Source organism: Falco biarmicus, chromosome 3 (assembly GCF_023638135.1).
Source record: "Falco biarmicus isolate bFalBia1 chromosome 3, bFalBia1.pri, whole genome shotgun sequence".
Classification (NCBI taxonomy): Eukaryota; Metazoa; Chordata; class Aves; order Falconiformes; family Falconidae; genus Falco; species Falco biarmicus.
The window spans coordinates 45,074,359-45,096,692 of record NC_079290.1 but is presented as its reverse complement, the minus strand read 5'-3'; the positions used below and the strand labels follow the sequence as shown (position 1 = coordinate 45,096,692).

The 22,334-nt window shown below is 39.3% G+C and overlaps 1 protein-coding gene across 12 annotated transcripts in view; it reads right to left on the bottom strand.

The window, feature by feature from the left end:
• Window positions 1-15,517, bottom strand: part of ASPH (aspartate beta-hydroxylase) — a 123,244-nt gene extending 107,727 nt beyond the window's left edge. For 3 of the 12 annotated variants that reach the window (XM_056333740.1, XM_056333739.1, XM_056333738.1), the window contains exon 1: window positions 15,288-15,513. In XM_056333740.1, coding sequence (XP_056189715.1) covers window positions 15,288-15,348 — 61 coding nt within the window. In that variant the 5' untranslated portion in view covers window positions 15,349-15,513. Of the gene's footprint in view, window positions 1-2,354; window positions 2,618-15,287 lie in introns of those variants that run through there. The other 9 variants (XR_008821072.1, XM_056333737.1, XR_008821073.1 and 6 more) reach the window with 7 other exon arrangements.
• Between the last annotated feature and the right edge of the window lie 6,817 nt (window positions 15,518-22,334).

The following is a 22,334-nucleotide window of genomic DNA, read 5'->3' as shown; positions in this document are numbered from 1 at the left end:
CACTCCACCAACTAAAAAAAAATCCTCCCTGTTGGCTTAGAATCAAGCAGATTCACTACATGCTGAATACCTTTAGATTTCCAGTCCTATGGAATATACAAGTGAAAGTATGACACAGTGATCTAATGCAAATCACAGCTTCATTTGTAACTGCACATATGGAAAGTAAGTGTATGTAAAAAATCCAGTAGTTACAGACAAACCACTGAGAAAAGAAATATCTCAGCCTAGCATATATGTAGGGGGTTTCAAATGGGCATCAGCACTAGAAAAAACATAAATTGCTTGGTCCATTGCTTTAAGATCATTTTAGGGTAAGAGGGGTACATGTAGGAAACAAATGTGCATCCAAAAAGACCTGTGGCCTTTCTCCAAAGCTAAACATCCGCTCTTCTGCCTCCTATTACTACTGCCGCAAAGCTGGCACTTGGCCACAGTTTCATGCCTAACAGTCTATTCCACTTCATTCCCCTCTAAGCACCGGCCTTTGCCAGTTCAGCCACGTTCACTCCTAGTTATTGAAGTTAAGCTATTTCTTACATATTTTGGAATATTCAAGGAAGTTTGTCATGAATATTGTGATAGTATAATAAGGTAGGGAGTTATTTTTATCATACTAATTACAAGTAATGTTTGATGTCTTTATCAACACTGATCATAGAAAAAACCAAAAATAGTCTCGGCTAAATATCAATATGATTGGTTTTAAAGAAAATGGAGTAGCTCTGAAAGATGATTGATTGTAATGACAGTAATGAGAGATTGGTGACTTCTTTGTGTATTAGATATTATATAGAAGTACTTTCAGACCCTGCTTGCAATCAGGTTCACAGCTGTAATAAACTAACCTTTTATTACATTCACTGTGCTATATACTGAAATCAGACCAATAAAAAAACCCAACTGACTCACATCAGCTCTTAGCCAGCTCAGCATTTTATTGAAAAAACATATTATTTGATTAAGCCTACTCTGTACAAAGATCAAATACCAACTATTTTGTATCTTTTCTATATTACACACAAAGTTCCCTTGGTATAGGCTGCCCAATAATTCAGAGAAACAGAGACAACTTGGCCTCACGTCAGGCATGTCATCACATTCAGAAACAGAACTGACTGTGTATAAAAAATATTTAAAGTACTCTTGACCAGGAAATATTAATATTCAGAAATAAACAGACTATTTAACAGCAGAACTTCACTAGTCCTGTGTTCCAATGCAGCTAATGGAAGCTTGTATGTATTTAAAATTAAACCATAAGGGTAAAAATTTAAATTATACCAGGTTACAACTTTGTTCTAGAGCATATTAGGTATTAGAAGAGGCAAACACTAACAAGAATTTTGCTGTTATTTCACACTTATTCATTTACCTTATTGTTTTCTAGTGTTTACTGCTAGTTGCTTCTCAAGAAAGGGGCTTTACTTATTAGAACAGGAAAATGGAAGACAATTAATTAATCAAGCATAGCTGTTCATATTTTTTACAGTCTAAAAGGCATGCAAATCCCTCAAAACCAAGTTCTGCTATAAAAATACCATTCACAACTGTCACAACACTACATTTTTGTGCTGTGGCTTCCTATCTTACAGGAAAATTATTTTCAAAACTCTTGATTCTGCTAAGAATTCAACCACAGCAGCTTGATCAGGCAAGGCTTCAATATTAATTGAAGTTATGTAACATAAAATTTACCTATGGCATGCACAGATAACCCTACACATGGGTCAGAACAAAATGTTGCAAGGACTGAAGCTGGCTCAGAGCTCATTCCAGTTAATTCTCAATTCAAGCCCTTTCTCTGCACATGCTGCCAGCCATGTCAGAAGTAGGTCACTTGCCATATCTGGTAAGCCTGTGCTTGCACCACCAGATGTCTTTATGCAGACATCAGAAAGTCTTAAAGTGTGCTCTATTCCTCAGCGGCAAATCTTTTAAAGTCCTATACTCACCCATCCCCCATTAAGTCACACTTACATTAAGGTGTACGAAAACCTTCTTCCTTTTACTTATGTTAAATACACCTAGTAATTTCACATAGTCCACAAATAACTTCAAAGTCAGATATCTGAAGACAAAACTATGTTTCTTACATTAAAGTGTACTCTACTCAAGCAAAAACTTAAGTTACAATTAACCACCTGCCATAAACTCATGACATACCTCTACTCCAGAGACCATTCAATCAAAGAGAACAAAGGCAGCCTGTAATGCAGATTAGAACAGCAAACTGGCTAGAAAACGCCAACATACCACAGCAAGCCAGTTATTTTGCTGATTACAAAAGCAGACACAGCCGGTATTTGAGACTATGCATTTTCCACTTGTTGACAAAAACGTTAGGATTCTACCTGTGTCATCAGCCATAACATCAGCGCTTGATTTCCCCAGACAGAGTGAGTGTGTCGGTATCTCCAAAAATTAATGTTGAAGGCAGAATAAGAAATGATTTATCCTCACTGTAGTCCTGCAACAGGAGCAAACAAGTTTCCTAAAGCCAGTTCAGCTGGAACCCGAAACTGGACCCATGAGAAACCTCTCCTCCAAATCTATTTTTAGAGCAGTTATCCTCAGGAGCCAAACGCTTTTCAGAACTCATATGGCAATCTAGGTCTGACGACAATCAAATTCACTTACTCCTCCAAACAGAGCATCCTGGGTAGTTGATTCTTTCCCCTCCCCTTAATCCTCCAACACAGCAGCAAATGAAACAGAGCACACTGTACTGTAGTATTTTCACTGCAATGTATGCCACAGCATCTGAGCTCTAAGGACATTAAATCCATCAGCATAAGCTGAAACACAAGTCCGGACACAAAGCTTGCCTGCTTGCATTTGTCAAGTTGGCCCTCACCCAAGAAACTTTCTCCATGTTGGCACTCCTCTACCAGGCTTCCCGAGTATCCTGTAGAGATGGCTCATTTGAAACTTGCTAACTACTCTAAGAATCAAAGCCTGCTAATTTCTAAGACATAGTTTTGAGTCTTCTAAAAGAGTTACTCAAAACCAACCATGCATATTCCTGCCAAAGAATTTTCAGATAATAACTGTTCCCCTGGTATACCTCATACTTGCTTCTAAGCAGACCTAAAGGAGGGTTACTGATAGTTTCGCCAAAGCAAAGCCTGTTTCCCTAGAGTGCAATACACCACTTGCCATAAAGCTAAACCAGGAAAAAATTCTATTGCTTGCTTGTTAAAAGTAGCAGAGGTGTTGTTTTTGCTTTGTTGCCCTCACTTTCCAGAAAGGACTAACTCATCTCACTCACCTCTCCTTTAAGTTCTGACAATATGAATGCTACCTGCACAATTTAAAGCAAACACCAATGCTTAATGATCGAACATACTCTCTTCTTCTCAAGGACCAGAAAAGGAGGAAAAACCCATAAAACACTATTCAACTTACATCTTCAATTTCAGCAAACTATTCTTTTCCCACTGCATTTCAAACAAAAGCCACCTCCTTGTGGGTGGGAGGAAGACAGAAAAATTCCTTTCTCATTAACAGCAACCCTATGTTAAAACTTGAGGATCTAGCACTCTGCCCTTCTTCTCCCATGCTTCTTTAAATAACACAGCGATCAGGTAGATGAAGTGAACAGTAGAATGTCACAGCTACTTTGAAAAACAACTTATGCCTCCTGTGGTTTTAACATCCAGCGACTAATTACCAAAAGCAATTCACAATAGCTCAAGGGAGAAAGAAGTGAGAAATAACATCTGAGTTTAAGACATTTCAAAAGGATGCAAAGGAATTACAGGCAGTTGATTCTGTAACTGGTGTGTGTTTTAACTATCTTTAAAGCCACCTGAATATATCAAACAGAACAGATGCTCTAAGAAAGACCTCCTGACTAGTACATTTCAGCAACTCACATAATGCACGAGCAATTTAGAGCAAGACAGGAGGAAAATTTAAACAAAGGGTAAAAGTCACCAAATATATGGAGAAATCAAGAGCTTATTAAGGGAAATAATTTTGCACACAATCATATGTGGTCTATTGCATGTAAAACCTATATTGTTTTGATTGGTATTATATTAGGCAATTTGTTGCAAATTCACTTCAGCTGCACCTGCATTTGCAGATACCAGATCCTACTACAAGTGGATTCATGGCACATTCAACCAATGCCGAGAACCTGAAGTCCATGTTCTACGTATTTTGAGGGGATTGATCCAAACTAGATCTTACCTGGCTGAATGCCTGTAAGTGGTTGCAGCAGAACTTTCTGCTTCATTTCACTCAAACCTAAGTATATTGAGGGACAACAGTACAATGCATAAAAGCAAAGTGAGTGTAGACAGTCAATAAATTAGTTTCAAATATACATTCCCAATCTGAACTAACACACATATTTTGACCCTTAACCAAGTACCAACAGCCTTATCTTGTGCCCTTTAAAAAGCAACTGATTGCAAGAACATGTCTTCCCAAGAAATTACAAACATCTTCCTTCCTGAAAGGGGAGGCTCCAACTAAAATGGGGAAGCTCTTCAGACTCATCAAAAGGAAGATGGACCAAAAGGCCACAAAACAAACACCCCATGAAAAACATACATTAACACACACCTTGAAAAATACAGCTTACACATGTCTCTCTGAATGCCACGCTTCCAATACCAAACAACATAATTTTGGTTAGCTTTGCAAAAGACAAAGGTTAAATTGAATGATATATATTTAAAATACACTTCAAGATTGAGAAGGCTAAGCCAACAGTGCAGACTTCTTGCAAGGTCTCGCTCTACTGTGTACAAATGCTGGTTTGCCTGTTGGTTCTTTTTTGAAGGAACTCAAAATTATTATTCTTCACCTCACTTGAAAATAGTTTTTAAAGTTGAAACAGTAATACAAGTTAGTTTTGGTACAACTATGTAGTCCATGCAATTTTATGTAAATTTAGAAAAGTGTAATTGACAATCAAGACTAGCAGGATTACTTCCACCTGTAGATCACTACCAAACTGCAAGCAGAGAGGCTTAGAGGGAAAAGAGTCAATTATGAACACAAAAATAAAGGCAGGATTCAAAGCATCAAGCTAAGCTTTTGTAATGTGTATAATTATTTCCAACAAAGGTGCATTAGGAAGTAATACTGAAGCAATTATGGATTATCACATTAAGAGAAGGGTGCACTGCAGCAGGCAGCTGCTAGAAATTAGGAAAACACACTAAAAGGAAAAACAACAAAACACTAACCTCAGAGAAATAACTAAAAATCTAATTTCTTAAGTAAAAATTATCAATCAGCTAGACCATAGGGAGACTTTAGAACAAGCTTGTTTTAAAAGCAAAATGCAAAGTGATAAAAAAAAAAGATATGGGAGAGAAGTAAACCTAAAATAAGTTAAAATGCAACTGCCCTACCACAAATAGAACAGAACTAGTAGCAGCACAAAGACAGAAAACAACCTCTCTTGTATGAGCATGGCCTACTACCACTTGACATACTCACCAAATTATATTTTCCAGTATGACTAACAGTAAAACAACTGTTGCAAGCCATTCTCGGTAATAAAACTCCAGTTAATTATTTTAAATGGTTTTTACACAAAGTTTTTTTGAGTGGGGTCAGTAACAAAAATTTTGAGTAAAATATCTGTTAAAGGGAAGTCTACAGCATTCTCTGTTGATACTATTTTCCCCCTATTAAAATATGAGCTAACACACATCCCCCCACTATCGTGAGACGGGTCATATATGTGTATTTGTTTAGGTTATGTATTTCGAAATCTATACTCAATGAGCACATGTATTGAACCGTCCCGTTCTGAGAAGTCCATGCACCATGATTGCAAGCGCTATCCTGAGGTACAACAGATTTTCAACATGTAATTTTCATTCAGTGTACCAAAGGTGGAACAATACACTTTCAATGAACAGATTTGTGCTTTTGATGTGCTTTTACAAACTCTACTTCATTTGTAAGGGAGGCAGGATTACTGTTTTATTTGTTTACTTGAAGACAGAACTAAGATTTTTACTAAAATACTTATGAAATAAATATTCTATTAAATTGTGTAAGTACTTATATATAGGATATATTACATATAAATATACTATGTTTCTATAATCAATTCTAAATATTCCAACCTTAAGCTTTCACAAATAGCCATATCCACTCTTAGAAATTTTTGCTTGTTTTACAATCATGATAGCAGGGTCTTTAGAGACAAGATCTGAAGTTTAAGGTAAAGGTTTACTTTAAATAAATTCAATATAAATTCTTTGTGATACAAAATTGATTATTCCTTTTGGTATCTAAGAAACATTCTTCAGCACTGTAACCTTAGTAGAAGGGGGGGGGGCTTTATTATTATCATCATCATCATTATAAACTAGATCTCTGCTTTGCACTTCATATAATCTAGTCTACATGGTTATAAAGATAGCTGTGCACATTACCAAAGAACTTCAATACACTAACTCAGAAACTTACTAGTTATGAACAGGGAAATGGATGGAACAGAAAGAGCTGTTAGTTCAAAGAAAAAGTCCAGTACTTAAAGTTGAAATAACAAATTAGCCAAATTAAAGGCAATATAGGCTTTCCTGTTGCCACTTCACCGATTTTACTTTAGTATTTGAGGAACTTTTCCTTATTCCACATATAATCAATCCTGACAAAAACCTTAAAGATCCTAATTTCCAATTCCTACAAGATTTCACATAGTAAAATATCTACAATACAAGCAATCAAACCAGGGCCTGCAGCAATAGGGCAAGGGGTAATGGGTTCAAATTAAAAGAGGGTACATTTAGATTAGCTACTAGGAAGAAATTCTTTACTGTGAGGGTGGTGAGACACTGGAACAGGCTGCCCAGAGCAGCTGTGGATGCCCCATCCCTGGAAGTGTTCAAGGCCAGGTTGGATGCAGCTTTGAGCAACCTGGTCTAGTGGAAGGTGTCCCTGCCCATGGCAGCAGGGTTGGAACTAGGTGATCTTTAAGGTCCCTTCCAACTGAAGCCTTTCAGTTGATGATGAAAAAATAACAAACACTGAAAACAACAGCAAAGGCATAAATTCAGGATTTGACAACTAAACAGGCTGATTGAGGAGATGCTGAGGGTAACCAAGTGCAACTGTGGGGAGGGGAGAAATGCATCACAAAGTATGTTAAAAAACTCCAGGATTCTAAGTGCCCTGCTGCACTTCCCTAGTGAAAGGAAGCTCCTTCCTTCAACAAATGAGGCAATTCCATTGAACCATCTCGAATTCAGAACTTAATCTGGATGCGAAAGATCAGAGATTCAGTTCTCTTTTCTGGGAAACAGTGTTTGAATTTCTTCAGAGGTATACAAGACATTTTTAAGTATACCCAAGGGTATGAGAGCAAAGCCATTTTAGTCCTCCACAATGAAGCTGTTCATTAGTGCACAGTCAAATCTTAACTGGCCACAACAGCAATCTCTAAGAGAGGAGCTCCACAGAACAGACTACAGCCCAGCTTTTCCCCTCCTTTCTAGGTAAAAAAGGGGACTCCAGACATAACAGGCCTATCATCATACTCGGTCTCAGCAGGCTGAATCTCATTTCACATTGGTTTGGAACAGTTTCAACAACAAGAATTGAAAACATACATTCTCACTCCTGTTCAAGTATACCCCATAAACAGCAGCTGCAACACTGAAAGTCAACCAAACTTTTTACTTCTTCAAGAAGAAAATGGAATTATTTTTCTCTTCTGTCCTGGGTGTCAGCTCTAGTTACCAAAGTTGCACAGAAGTAAAACACCACTCTTTCCAGCCCTGTTCTACACAGAATCAGAACTGAAACCCTATTCTTTGAAAATATGCTTCAGGTAAAATAGATGCATATGTGTGTGTGTGTGGGGGGGGGTTATGCTTCAGGTAAAATAGATGCATGTAGGGTTTTCTTTTTTCCTTTTTTATATTCAGCCTATAAAGAGAGAGGCTCAATACTTTTTTTAAAAGTCAGCCCATTTCTGAATATAAGCTGTTACAGTTCAAAGTACTTTTAAGCCTATAGATACCTTTCCGGTACACAGGAAGCACCACAACATTTAGAAAAGTTTTTTAGTTGCAGGCTAAGATGATTTATTACTAAGTCAGAATTAATTATTCTTCCAAAAAAAATAACAATACAAAACACAAATAAGATTGTCATGTGGCTGACTGATGTCAAGCATCATTCCCAGGGTGGTTTTTTTAATTATTATTCTTATGAGGTTACATTTACTCTGACTGTAAATAGTGAACAAATCCCGATCGCTTTACATTTAAATGATTCTTCTAAGACATACATACAAAACAAAAATCAGAAAAATTTATTCAGAAGAAATCTACTCACAAACGAAACATCAAAGGAATTACTAGTTCTGGGCTTATTTTTAAAGAATAAAAGTTTTTCTCTCTAAGAGAAAAATAGTCACAAATTAAAGACAAAAAGAAACTTAATGACAAATTCTGTCCTAGGATGCTACATAGTTTTGCAAGACTTGTCAGAGGCAGCAAAACAGTTTGCAGTGCTAACTCTGCACTTTTCAGGGAGGTTTGGAGACCAGCTGTTTGCCCCGTAAGTGCTGCTGCTGTTAAACTTCCCTCTGGAGTTCTGTTTATCCAAGCATAACTGCTGAAGTCAGAAGAGGTAAAAATGAATACAGATACATGTTCCTAAGAAAAAATCCTGAATCTGCATCTGCTTCTTCTGAAAATGATTCTCTGTCTAGCACATTTATAAAAGCTAGTCAAATTTTGTCCACATCATGTTTTGGGTTTTTCTTCTTGGCTGTTTAGATGAATATCTATTTGAATAGTTCTTCAATTTGGATTTATTACAAGGAAAAATGTGCATAATGTGCACACAGCTTGGATGATCAATAATGACATTGCTTACAACTTGGAAGAGTTTTATAATTAATGCTGACTATCAACTGGAACACATTTAAAGCAGTATTTAATGCATCTATCACATACCAGCTGAATAGTTTGGATTATTTTTTTTTTTTAAACCTTTTATCCACAAACTTAAAGATAGTACAGTAACAGGTTTAAATAGCACTTCAGGAAAAAATAAAAAGTCCTGTAAAAACAGAACAAAACCATTTTGTGTTATCTATTTACCTAATCTAAATAGATTCCGATTCCCACATTCCGATATTTTTCCCAAACACTTTAGTCAATTTTTCTCAAGTCTTGTTTTTATGTGTATAAAACCAAAAAAAATAGAATTAATGCCCAAAACTGATTTAGAACTTACCTCTTGTAAACTCACTATACATAAAACATCAAGAAAGAAGTTCAAGGTTAAGACTACAACCTTATAACGAAATTTGTTTGTCTCATGCTATAGGATCAACATATCTGTTTAGACTGTAACACTGATAAGACAAAATTCATACTGATTTTAACTGTGCAGATGACTTAAAGATCTTAACTAGCTGCTACTTTGACTAACCAGCTCTCTGTCACTGAACATTTGGAAATAAGATCTAAAATTATATGATCTACCTATCTCATGTTTGAATGATTTAATGTAGCCAATAGTCCTACATAATTACTAGGTTAATTAAATGTTTGGTTGTATTTAGGCCAAAGCAGAGTTCAGGAAAGGTAAAAGTGGAAAGGAAATACAAGAAATACTTAAACACCCAACATGCAAATTCTGCCAGTGGTGACCTTTAAAAAAAGTTTCTATTACATAAGGTTGAAAATCCTCATCTCTGTGTATAGCACGCAGGCATTTATTTTAGGGCATTTTTTCCTTGTTCCAATTTCCTATCCTGTAATGTGGGTCACATTAATTTGTTTTAGCAACAAGTCCTAATTAAATCACAAAATAAAGAAAACATTACGTTGTTTCAGTTTTTTCTATTTTTCTCATGGTCTGAGCAAGTTTCAAATTGAAACAAGTAAAAATCTAGTTACCATGCAAGTACCTACAGCCCTGCTATTCACAGGCTTCTGCTCATGGGAAAAAAAGAACATTTTAAAATCCTTTATTTGATGCCTAAAACTGATCAAATTTTCAAGTCTGCTACCTAGTCAATTTAATTAGGTGTTAGTTCAAAGAGGTGATACACATCTGCAACTCCTACAGATGTCAGAAGAGTTTTTAGGTGTCTCATACCTACACTCTTATTAATAGTTGTTAAAATATGTTGTTAGGAGATCTCAGTTGCAAAAGTATTGCTCTTTTCACAACTTTCTTGCTTCAAAAGATATAGCTGTGTCCTCCAATTACTATGGGAAGAAATAATACCACGGTTACAAACTGCTATGTCAACTTTCTTTAATAATAGTAAAAACACAAACAAAACAAAACAAACAGAAAAAACCCACACCACCTTAAAAAAACACTGGCATGGAAAGTGAGATATGCTATAATAGTAATTAATTGTTTATTATTACTCAACCAGAACCTCAGGAAATAAAACTGTAAAACAAGAAAACTGCTGCTCAATTGTTACAAAACCCCTAGCTATTACAGGTTTTAAAAAGAAAGCCTTTAAACAAACAACTCGGTAGCAGTTGTTACGCTGGGTAAGTACATGCAAAGTAATAGTGCAACTCCATATGAAGGAGACTAAAATTTGTTTCATTTATAAAGCTGTCACAAAGCTGGACCACATATACTACAGTCTGTTTAAACTCAGTATATGTTTATCTGCATACTTAATTTCCAGTGTGTTTAAAGACACAACAGAGTTACAATTTCCACTTCAAAGCATAGCTCAAAACTCTGCCATGCAAAGAGCTAGCCCGTAGGATGCAGTTAAGAATAACACTGCTGCAGGCTATCACACAGATTACCAGTTTGTGATCTTCATCGGGAAAGAATCACTTGGGGTAACTCAGAACTTCACTGCTCAAGTTCTCTACAATGAAGAATTCAACATAAGAATTAGCACAGGAACACTTATCACATGTTTCACAGTGATTCAGGAAGGTCCAGCTGAAAACAAACTTTTTTTTCTTTTTGTACAGGTGATCAGTAAAGGGATTTTCAGTTTAAAGAAACAGAAATACCGAAATCTCACCTCTTTATGCACTCTGTAATTAGAAACAACCTTAACATGCATGCCTTCTACCGATTTTTTTTTTGTTTGTTTTACTGAAGCCCCCGTATATCAGGCCATTACAATAGCATTTCCAAACCAACCATTCACCTTCTACATTCACACCATGGCTCCATGATGACACAATCAAACTCTTAATTCAGCCTCATCCTCCCTTGACACCCAGCCACACAGCAATCTCTTCTATCCAAACGACTTTCCATAAAAGTGTTTACAACCAAAATGAGGAAGGAAATAACAGATAGATTGTAACACAATAAATCAGATTATACACTGCACAATTGTAATGTCAAGAGCATAAAGTAAGCATACTGACCAGTACTTCAGATCAGAAATTAGAGAGACAGAATTTGTAGATAGATAGAAGCATGATATTTACATAGAATCCATCATATATGAAAATTAGGTATTATACCACAGCACAGCCGGGTAGCTGAGAGAGACCAGAGAAGGCATGGGTAATCACATTACTACTTCCAGTGCTTTAAATGGGAAGTTCAGTGTTTCCATGAGCCAACAAAAGAGCTTCAGCAGGAAATAAGCAACCTGTTTAGCTGATGAACTTTCTCTGCTCTTTAGGTAAATTAAAAAGCTAATAGAAAGCCTTCATCAAGGGAAAGTACACTATAAAATAGTCTTTACAACAGAGATGAGATAAAAAGTCAAAGTTCATGCAAACTACCAGGCACAACTATCTTCCTAGAACTGAAAAAGAAGTACTATTAGTACAAAATCGCATTTGGACAATGACATCAGGTCAACCGAAAAAAAATCCAACAAAAAAATCCACAAAACCCCCCAACAAACAACAAACAAAGTTAAAGAAGCCAGAAATTAATGAAAGGATTAGATAAGGGACCTTAGAAGGTCCAAAAGGCAAGTTAAAGGAGTTAAAAGCTTGGCAATACATTTGCGCTTAGATATCTAAGGAAACTACCTGATTAACCAGGAAAAAGTGAAATGAAGCATGTCCTGGGATCTTGCAGAGAAAAGTGGGAGATGTCAGAAGATAACCTCAATCACTATTACGGAGATTAAAGAAAATTTATCAAAGCAACAGTAGAGTACTTTTGACTTCAATCGGTGTGGCAACAGAGCCTCAGAACTACCAGAGGCAGGATTTATTTTTTTTTTTATATATATAAAATTAAGTTGTCTGTAGATACAGACGATGTCTTGTGTTGGAAATGTGGGTTTTGTATTGCGTCTAGCTTGTCATTAGATTAGAACTCCCCCACTTGTCATTAGAAATACAAAGAAAACAAATAGTAATTACTGCACAACTACATAATCAGGGAGAACTACGTTTAAGTAATTTTAAAAACGTAATTCTCGTAAGAAAAAAAAAAGATACCCATACAGCAATATAATGACAGATGCCTTACTATCAGTACTCCTGCAAGTAAGTATAGCTTACAAAGTAATTCACATTTTGTAAGTCATTTGTATTTCAAAAGTAGCTGGGCTACTTATCCTCATTCTTACTGAAAGGCTTCTCCAGCCACTAATGCCCAAGACATTTCCAAATTTCCCATCTCGTGAAATCTGAGGGAGTTAACTCACGACAGGTGACACACACTTGTTCTGTACCAGAACTGTCCCTCATCCAGTGAAGCTTTAAGTAATATTCCAGCAAGTATCTATTACTTCATCTAGCTGTTTAAAATTTATTTTAGTCCTTTTAGAGAGGCTAGAGTTTTTACAGTGAATTCTGTAGACTAGTGACAAGAAGCCAGACTTCCTAATAAAGATAACAACACATTTCCCTCAACAAGTATCCCCAAACTGTCAAATTTTTACCTGGTTTTCACTTCTGTACTCCAAATAAAATCATTGGCCTATTCATACAATTCAGTAAATGTCACTTTCAAAGAAGTGTCCATCAGTAGCTGTACAAAGATTTTTTTTATTAGGATTGATTTGACAGCTTCTAGTATATGACTTGTCAAAGTAAAAGGTAGAGTTCTAGTTCTAAAAATTATTTAGTTGCAGCTCTGACATTTCAATGAATCTGAAGACACCTATATAAACTACAATTAGAACTATTAGCGACTTATTCTATTTGTAAGATTACTGTCAATATTTTCTGATGCAAAACATAAAAGCAGATTACTACATTCAGATGCAGGCATTGTCTCAGTGCACAGATTTCTAGATGTGCTGTCAGCTTCAGTGGTTTCACAGCTATGAGCAACACCTTGGCAAGAAGCCACGTACTCTCCTACGAACTGCTGTGAAAGTGAATACTACATTATTGACAACTGCCTCAAACTTGAGGTTTCTTCTTCACAGGCTCGATTACTAGCCATGTCAAATTCACTTCCTCATCTCATTTTCACATCCCTCAACTATGGAAGGCTTACTGGCTGCTGTGAAGACTGCTCCTCTAACTGTTACTCTATTCACACAAGAGTAATCATCCATTACTTCTTTCTGCAGCTGCAACTATGAAAACAGCATCAGCTTCACGCTGTAATTTCTACAGTCCTCCAAGGGATTCTAACTAGAAGTTGCTGAAACTAACAAAATACTTGTCCAAGTTTGTCCAAGTTTAAGAGGTTACATCTTAGGCAAGTGCCTAACGCATTACTCATACTGCTTCATCCCCTCATAGATAACAGTAAATAAAGTGTCCCCAGTACAATTATACAAACCATGTATCTTTTAATATAAAGAGCTAAATTTTTACTCAAACCGAAAATAAAAAATTATGGCATACTTTTTTACTTAGCCAGAGATTCAGTTTCCTGATAAATTTGTTTTTCAAAGGTTGACAAACCTTTTAAGCGATATTCAAAGTATTCACAGAACCATGTTTAGTACTGAAAGATATACCAGGGATGCATGTTCTTAATGCATTATAATCGAAAATCTGTATTTAGCATGCTTAATACTACATGATGATCAGAGCACCTCCAGTCCAAACAAAAAGTGTAATATAGACACTGGCATAGGCCAGCAATCAAAAAAGGATTAAAAAAAACAACAGAAAACCCCTACCAACAAAACCACCTCCATGAACATCATAATATTGTAACATGATCTCTAAACTCTTGTATATTTCAGTATATTTGAAAGCTTTTTCTCTTAATTCATCATGTGATAGGTAAAATAACCTTATATGGTTCATCCTTTAATTAATACTGTTCTCCATATTACTGCTATATTCGAAGAGGAAAACCAGACACTACTTCAGTGTCATTACCACATTTCATCACCAGAGCTCTGTGCGTGTCAAGCTCAAAATCAAAGAAGTTACAAAGAGCAAGCATTCAATCTCTCATAAAAGCACTTCCTTTCTTTAGTGCAGTGTGCAAGGTTCCATGCTGACTCCAGAAGTATATACCTTTTTCCTCTTTCAAGCATGTTCTGCTATGCTTAAAAATGCTACTGCACACGGAGCTTTCCAGCTTTCCCTACCTAAACTGTTCACACGTAGTAGTTCAGGAATAGTTAGATTTCCTAAGGTGTTCCCTATCGGGGCAGGTAGGTAGCTGTATCAAAAAGTCTTCTGCGTGCATTCTTCCAAGATTATTCCTCCTTGCTTCTAAACTCACAGAAACTTAGATGCTATACCTACAACAGATCTAATAACTTTAGACCAGTGCTGCTACACAGGTGAACCCGAGGAGGTGTTCCAAATTTTAACACAAGAATAACAACGACCTCACTAGCACCAGACACTGGGCAGCCCAGTTCTACTCTCGGCTTCTGGTAAGCACGGTCTGAGTGCACCTTTCCGGGATACCCGCAGGTGTCGAAACCCGCCGCAGCCAGGCGGCCTGCACGCCGCTCGCCTTTCCTTCGGGGAGCTCTCCAGGGGCGTCCCCACCGCCCAGGCCCGGCCACGCAAGCTTCGCCTCCGCATGAGCTCCCCAGAAGGGGGACGATGGAAATGGCGGGACAGGAGCCCAGCAACCTGCCCCTGCCCCGCGGCGCGGGGGGGAGCGCGGCCCCCGCAGGCCCCCGCCGCGCGACAGAAGGGGAGGGGAAGGGCGGGGGAGGCCGCACCTCAGCCCGCCGCGGGGCGCAGGCGGCGCGGAAGGCGCAGCACCCCCTCGCTTCGCCCGGGGCCTCCCCCGCGCCGCGGCGAGGGGCTGCAAAGGCCCCTTCCCTTCCCTTCCCCTCCCCTCCCCCAGCTACGGGGCTCCGGCCGCCGCCGCCCCGCAGCGCTTGGGGCCGCGGCAGCCCCCGCCCCTTCGCCCCAGAACGGCGGCCTCGCTCCCGCAGCGGCGCCGCTCACCTCTCTTGGAACCGGGGCTGGGGCTGCTGCCGGCGCCTCTGGAGCTCTTGCGTGAGGCCATGGCACCTCCTGTCAGGCAGCGGGGGGCGGGGGCAGGGCGGAGCGCAGCCGGCGGGGCCGCCGCGAGAACGAGACAAGCACCGCCACCGCCACCTGAGCCCCGCGTGCGGCAGCGCCCTGCGGCCCCTGCAGCGCAGCGCCCAGCGCACCGCGGCCCGTCCCGCCCGCCCGCCGCCAGCCAATCGCGGGGCGCCCACGGGAACGAGGCGGGGCGCCTCTCAGTGCCGATTGGCCGCGGGGCGAGGGGGAGCGGCCGCGTGCCGGGTGCGCGTGTCCGACACGCACCCCGCCGCCGGTGCCTTTGAACGTGGCAACGCGGGAGCGAGCGGCGACTTCTCGCGAGGGTTCGGCCGCGCGCGCCAGGAGGGGCCGGGGCCGCGGTGGCCGCCGCCGCTGGGGGGCTGCAGGTTTGGGTCCCTCGTCAGCGGCCGCCGCCCTCCGCCCCTCCCTGCGGGGGGGAGCTGCCCCATCCCGTTCCCTGCTGGTAGGGGAAGGGGCTCGGGCCCTGAGGAAGAGCGGAGCGGAGGCGGGGAGGGGGCGGCTGCTGGCTGTCGCTGTGGGGCAGGGGGTTGTGCGGCCCCGGGGTCTTCTAGGTCAGTGAGGAGAAGGAGAGCGGGGAGCGGCGGGGATAGATGCTGGGAGGCCCGTGTGTCCGCGCGGGAGGGCGGCGGGCGGGCGGGCGGTGCTCCGTGCCCGGCAGCGTCCGAGCCGGCGGCCGGGGAAGAGCTGGCGGCGGGGCGGGGGGGGCCGGGCCCTCTGGCGCCCTGCGGGGGGGCCTGTCCGCAGCCCTCGCTGCGGGGGTGAAGCTGGCTGAGCGGGGCTTGGGAATTCCTACGGAGACTCTGCTTAAAGCACCCTGTGCTGTTTTTTAAACCGTCCTCCACTGTGTTCGAGCCTTAATAACGCATCCAGTTAAATGCCCAGATTATGTAAAATAGCTCATTAAGCCTTTCAGAGGTCGCCTTTTTAACCAACGTGGTAAAAGAGTTTGAAGAACGTTACATCAATGGATGAAGTCTCCACAAGCTTTTTTTTGAGGCTTTATAAACATACTTAAAATAGCCTGTGACAAAATAATCCTCTTTATCAATCACAGGATTTCAGGATGCTTCTTGTTACTCAGTGGTACGGATAGAGAATTACTTGAGTGGCAGCTTGGCATAGCAGTAGAAGTCTGAAACAAAAAAGCAAAACCCAGCTGTGAACTCTGATTGTAAATACAGTGTTTCAGGTAAAAATAAATAATTTCAGAAATAGGAGCTTTTGCAAATGCATTTGTGGAGAAAGAGCTCTGGCTTTTCCCAAAACAAAGGTAGGCACTGTGTTTTGAACAGAGTAATGCAATGAAGCTAACCAGAAATAGTAATTTACCGAGGAGTGTTAATCAGTAATTTTGAAAGTGATTTGAACTTAAGTGCTTAGTCAAGTAACAGGTTGACACTGTAGGTACGTAAGCCGTAGAAGTAAAAAACAACTAGTTTTGTGAACACCAAAGCTAGTGAAGCATACTTCTTGGTATCTCTTACATGAATTAATTGGTGTCTAGTACAGTTGGGTACTTGAACCTTTCACTTGGTTATGGCATTCTACTGAAGTCTTACTTTCACAAAATATGTAAGTAATAATAAATCAGTATTTCTGAAATGTTCTCCTTTTGTCTAGTGTGGCTGGAACTGCCAAACAAGTTCAAAAGTTGCTGGGGAGGAGCAGACATACCCATGGCCATGTACAATTTAGCACAGAAAAGCTAACAGGATAAATTATTAACATTTCAGCAAATTGGGAAGTACAGCGTAAGGAACAAATAGTCCTAAGGAAAGCAAGAAAAAAATTATAGTCGGTGATTACTGAAACTATAATGATTAGTAGAAGATGATTGCCTGTGTGACTACATTCTTGTGAGTAGTAGTTGCTGTCAAGTAAGACAACAGCTTTTTGTGATTAATGTGGAATACAGTTTCCTGAAACTGTGCTGTGGGAAGTGGCAGTTTGATAAGAAGTTAAGCATGTCGAAACAACTGGGTGAGCAGTGACACTTGGAAGAATTTTGCTAATGATTTACTGTGAATAGAATTTCTGACTAAATGGACTGTAAAATTCCTTACGTCTGTTTTCAATGACACACAGCTGCCAGAATTTTGTATTTGGTGTATCCAGTACCTGCTTGTATACTCTTGTGTCCAAGAAAACTTGCAGGATGAAAACATACACACAGAGGTAGAGCTTATAGCAAAATTGTATCTTTATGCTGATCACTAGCCTTCTGCATGATCTTGTTATTCAGAGGTTTCTGTTGATCTATAGCATCAGGAAGACTTTTTCTAAACGGAAGGAGAATTTAGATAAGAGGGACTGTTGTCTTTTAATGGTCAGAGAATATTTTTCTATATTCCTGCCTGATATCTCTGATCATGTACTTAAAATCATGCATAGTTTTGGACTAAACAGCCTTTCAGATGTACTTCCCAGAAAGCAGTAGCCCTGGTTTTCCTGCTGGGATCACCTGAAGACAATTCTGGTGCAGGCTGTGTAATCTGTGTTGTGCCACTGAAGAAGCTGGGACAGCTTGGTGTGATTTACTCTTGACAGGGTGACTGTTGCAGCAAATGATATGATGATCCCTTCTGATCTGAAACATTGTGAAAACCTAAACAAAGTTTAAAAATGTCATTTTGGGAAAGATGATGGAGAGAAAAGCAAACAGCATGGGAAGGTGAATCTATATGGGAATGGCTTGTCATTTTTTAATCTGCTCAGTTGTTTTAGAGCTACATTTGGTACATTGTGAGGCTATGCAGTAATCCACAAGAAGACAAATATCACTGGTTTTGTTTGCAGGAGGAAAAGAAACAGGGCAGATAATATAACAATGAGAAAGGAGCAAGTTTGTTAAGCAAAAGCAAAGAAGAAAAATCAGGAGGACTAAAAATTGACTTACGTAATAAAGCCAAGAGGTATGAGACAGCCCACAACAGTCAGTTGGAGTCTTTCCACTTGGATCATGCTTATTTAAAACAGAAAATAAAAAATCCTTCCTCTTGGCAAGAATCATGTTTACCTCTACTCCAAACTGTCCTAATTGACTGCTTGTTGAGACTACAGCTAAACTAAAGTTAAATTGTACCACATATCAAATTATTGTATTAGAAGAATGCTACCGATTAATGAACCCTGCTTGGAAAATGAATGCGTGGTTTTACTGTGCGTTTTGTTTCCATAAATACCTATGCATTAGTGCAGTTACAGCTATTTTGCTGCCCTGATTAATTCAATAGCACAGTAACTGCTATTCGACAGAAACATATCAAAGGTGATAAGCTGAAGCAGCAATGAAGCAATTACACAAGAGGAGGATTCAGCTTCTAGTCTCCTAATTTCTAAAAGAACTGCAAATACATGACCTGTCTGTAGCAAGAAGGGATGCTGAGTAAAAGAGGCATTATTACTATGAAAGAACGTGTGACATCTACTTAAAGTAATTCAGCCTTATATTTTTCACTTCCTGTATCATCGCTGTATAAGCTATTTTAAATCACCCTTCACCTGTGCCAAATTCAGTGCTATAGTTTTTTGAGTTTAAGCTGTGTGTTCCATTGACAAATATATTTCCGTTCACAGTTTTTATCTGCGTTTGTCATAAAGTCATCTGTTACACTGCTAATAGACCATGACATTTCTTGCATGAAAAAAGTGTAACTAATAATTGAAGGCTCAGAGGCCTTAACATTATACTGTTGGTGTTCCTGAGCTATGTTATTCACATTTTGATCATTCTAACTGAATTACAGCTGTCCATTAGATTATGTCCATTTTTTATAAGTAAGTGAGTTTCAATTGATCATTAATGGAAAGCCCATTCTCTTAACTAGAGAAGAGTATTTTTTTGACTTAATACATTGCAATGAAGAGAGGTATGGAATTCTCAGGATATGATAAACATAATATATTACAAACACTAAGATAGTCTAAGATTTTTCAATAGAAAACTTTGATATTTAGAATGTTAAGGTTTTTTATTGTCCAGATGATACTTTTTTCATGCATGGTGAGTGAACTAAGAACCCTGCTAGCCAGCTGAAGAAGATGTTTCCACCAGCAGACTTCATGTTCAAAAACGTGCTTTGGGTGAACTGAGGACAAAGAGGGTGGTGAACAGGTTTTGCTGTTTTTCTGGATTATCATGTTGATACTTGAACTGCTGATCAGCTTTCTGTTTCTAATGGGGTTACAGGCAGTACAGAGGATCAACATCTAGCCATTTGCATTTGTCAGCCAGAGTTCACTAACTACTGATGGAAAACCAGATCAGATGTTTTAGGAAGAGCGGGAGAAAAGAGAAGGTAAACAGTATCTCAGTTATCCAAATGTAAAAAGCAGCATTCTCTGTGGTGGTGGTCCACTTACAGCTAGCTGACTCTGCAGCAAAGAAAGGTGTCTTTGAGTTGGTTATTCTTAAGGAGGAATGATGTCTCATTTATTTATTTTAACAATACTTTTATGGTAATAGACACCTGTTACTAAATTTATGCATTCTTATATAAACTTAGAACATCTTCTAAATAGTTGGTGGTAGTGACAAATGGAAAGCAGCCATTTGTTGGAGAGGAGTTCCAAGGATCTAACTATCCAGAATATAAGGAACGCAAAGAACTTCAGCCAGGCAAAGCATGTCTAATTCTGGCAAAGCTAAAGTTGAAGTGAAGTTTGGTTTGAAATTGCTAAAGTAGAATGTAGGCTATCTATTATAAAGTCTAAGATCAAAAGCTTGTTCTTCTTTCTCTCAGCTGATTTGTATTGACCTCCCCAGTGAGTAATGCAAATAGCATTTGGCCTTTGGATCAGTAGCGTGGCCTGGTAGTCTGGGATTTGTTACGGTATTGCTTGGATTCTGTGGGTCTTACTGCAGATTTCGCCAGTTCTGATTCAGCTAAATTGATCCCTGTGAGTGTAATTACAGCTGAGAATGAAGCATGCTTCTCAGAGCAAGTTTTTGTATCTGGTGATTAGGTTTTGCATAACCTGTGAAGATTATTTGGAATTTAATTGAGGCCATTTGTCATGTTACTATGCACCAGCACAGGAATATGTGGATTTATGTCCTACAGCATGAGAGGCTCAGAAGAAAAGAACAAACATTTCTTTGTGCACTTGTAACAGTTGTTTGTAATGTGTATTCTTGAAAGGACAATCAGAAACTAGCCTTGAAAGATCTTTAAACTGGAAGGCATACCTTCCAGATGGATTGAGAACAATTGATGGGACTCAAATAGTTCAAAACACAAGCTGACTACAGTTAGACTAGAACAAACCAGGATCAGTACTATTTCAGTTATCTTGGATAGAAAAAAAAGTCCTCATTAGAGTGGCAGCAAGAGAATGAGGCTTAATCAGCCATTCCCAGTGCTTGCCATCATAACTGCTACTAAATAAGTAAGGTAAATAAGAAAATAAGAAGGTACTTTCCTACCAATGTACTGCCTGCTCTTTCCCAGAGACTTTTACTTATTAATTTATTATAATAGTTTAGCAAAAGGGGGAAAGCATCAAAATGGTCTCTAGCCTGCAGTTGCATTTGGTAAAACTGTTGTACAGGTTGCAGCAAAAGTACTGATATTACATAAGCTCTCTGAATTGCAAAAATTGCTCATTGGAAGTTCTAGACTTTTCGTTTGTTTAAAAAAGAAAAACCTGTGTTGGTCATAAATTAGGATGTTCTTAAGTTTAGTGAATGTGCAGGTATGAACAGAAGTAGCAATGCACTTAATAGGTTGTCGTGATGAATCGTACTTTACTGTGAGTAACTTAGCAGCTTTCCAGAATCAGCCTGGAATATTTTTATCAAATCAGCCACCACCCATAGCTGCTTACCCCAAATACCATGTCTGAACTAGTCTTTCTTTACCTTCACACTTTCTAATAATTTTGTGAATTTTCCACATTAGAAAAGGAAACAAATTGTCCAAGCAGCAGGAGAATATGCAGTGCTCTTGGAACTAAATTCCTGGAGATTTGTTTCCTTTGTCTCCCAAAACTCTCTGCCTGTTTCAGTAGCCTCCCATCTTACACTGAGTATTGTGATCATCCCCATGGGTTGTTCAGATAACATGTACTGTCTGGTTAGTGCAGAGCTGTAAGGTTAGCATGTTTTGGCATGGCTGGCTACCACATGTTTGCTGATTAGTCATCCTGTTGGCAAATTAAAGAACTGAATCCTCTCTAATGAACTTTGTATCTTCAGTTATAAATAAATACCACTGAAGTTCCTTTAACATACGAAATGTACTGCAGCCTTCAGAGGCTTTTACATACTCAATCATTCCAGAAAAAAGGAGGAAGTTTTGCTTAGCTGTATTTAAATTAATTCAAAACCTGAAAGCACCTGCAGGAAATAGGTAAACAGTAGCTAGTATTGTTAGAAAAACCCCATAAGTGCTAGACCTTTCCTTGTAGAGGACCTTTTCAGTGCAGAACACTTGTTTAGGGAGCTCTTGCAGCTAGTTTCAGTCTGGCTGTAGTATAGGGGCAAGGAAACAAATAAGATGAGTAGTATTCTCTTAAAAATTACAGATTTCAGTAAACCAGACCATACAAGATGACAACAGAACTTGCTGATGCTCATGTCTTTGCAAGTTACTCTGAGGCATATTCAACATGAGCTCGCACACCTACTGAGACTTTTTCCCAGCCTCTGGAGACTGTTTCTGCTGAGGCTACACACACACACACCCCCCCAAAAAAAAAGACATAGGACTTCTTAGTATAGAGACAAATTCTTAGATATATCAGCTAGTGCTAGTGTTTCCAGCACCCTCACTTGCTCCTTGGTCTTACAAGGTGAAAGAGAGTAACCTAAGGTTGCTGTTTTCATGAAGTGAACTGTTTCTCTCTGAGCCCATTTGACTTGTCAGTGATACATGTAGCAGTTGAAGAAATGTAACTTAATGATAGAATTGTGGCTCGCTCACTACCCTATATTCTTTAGGCAAC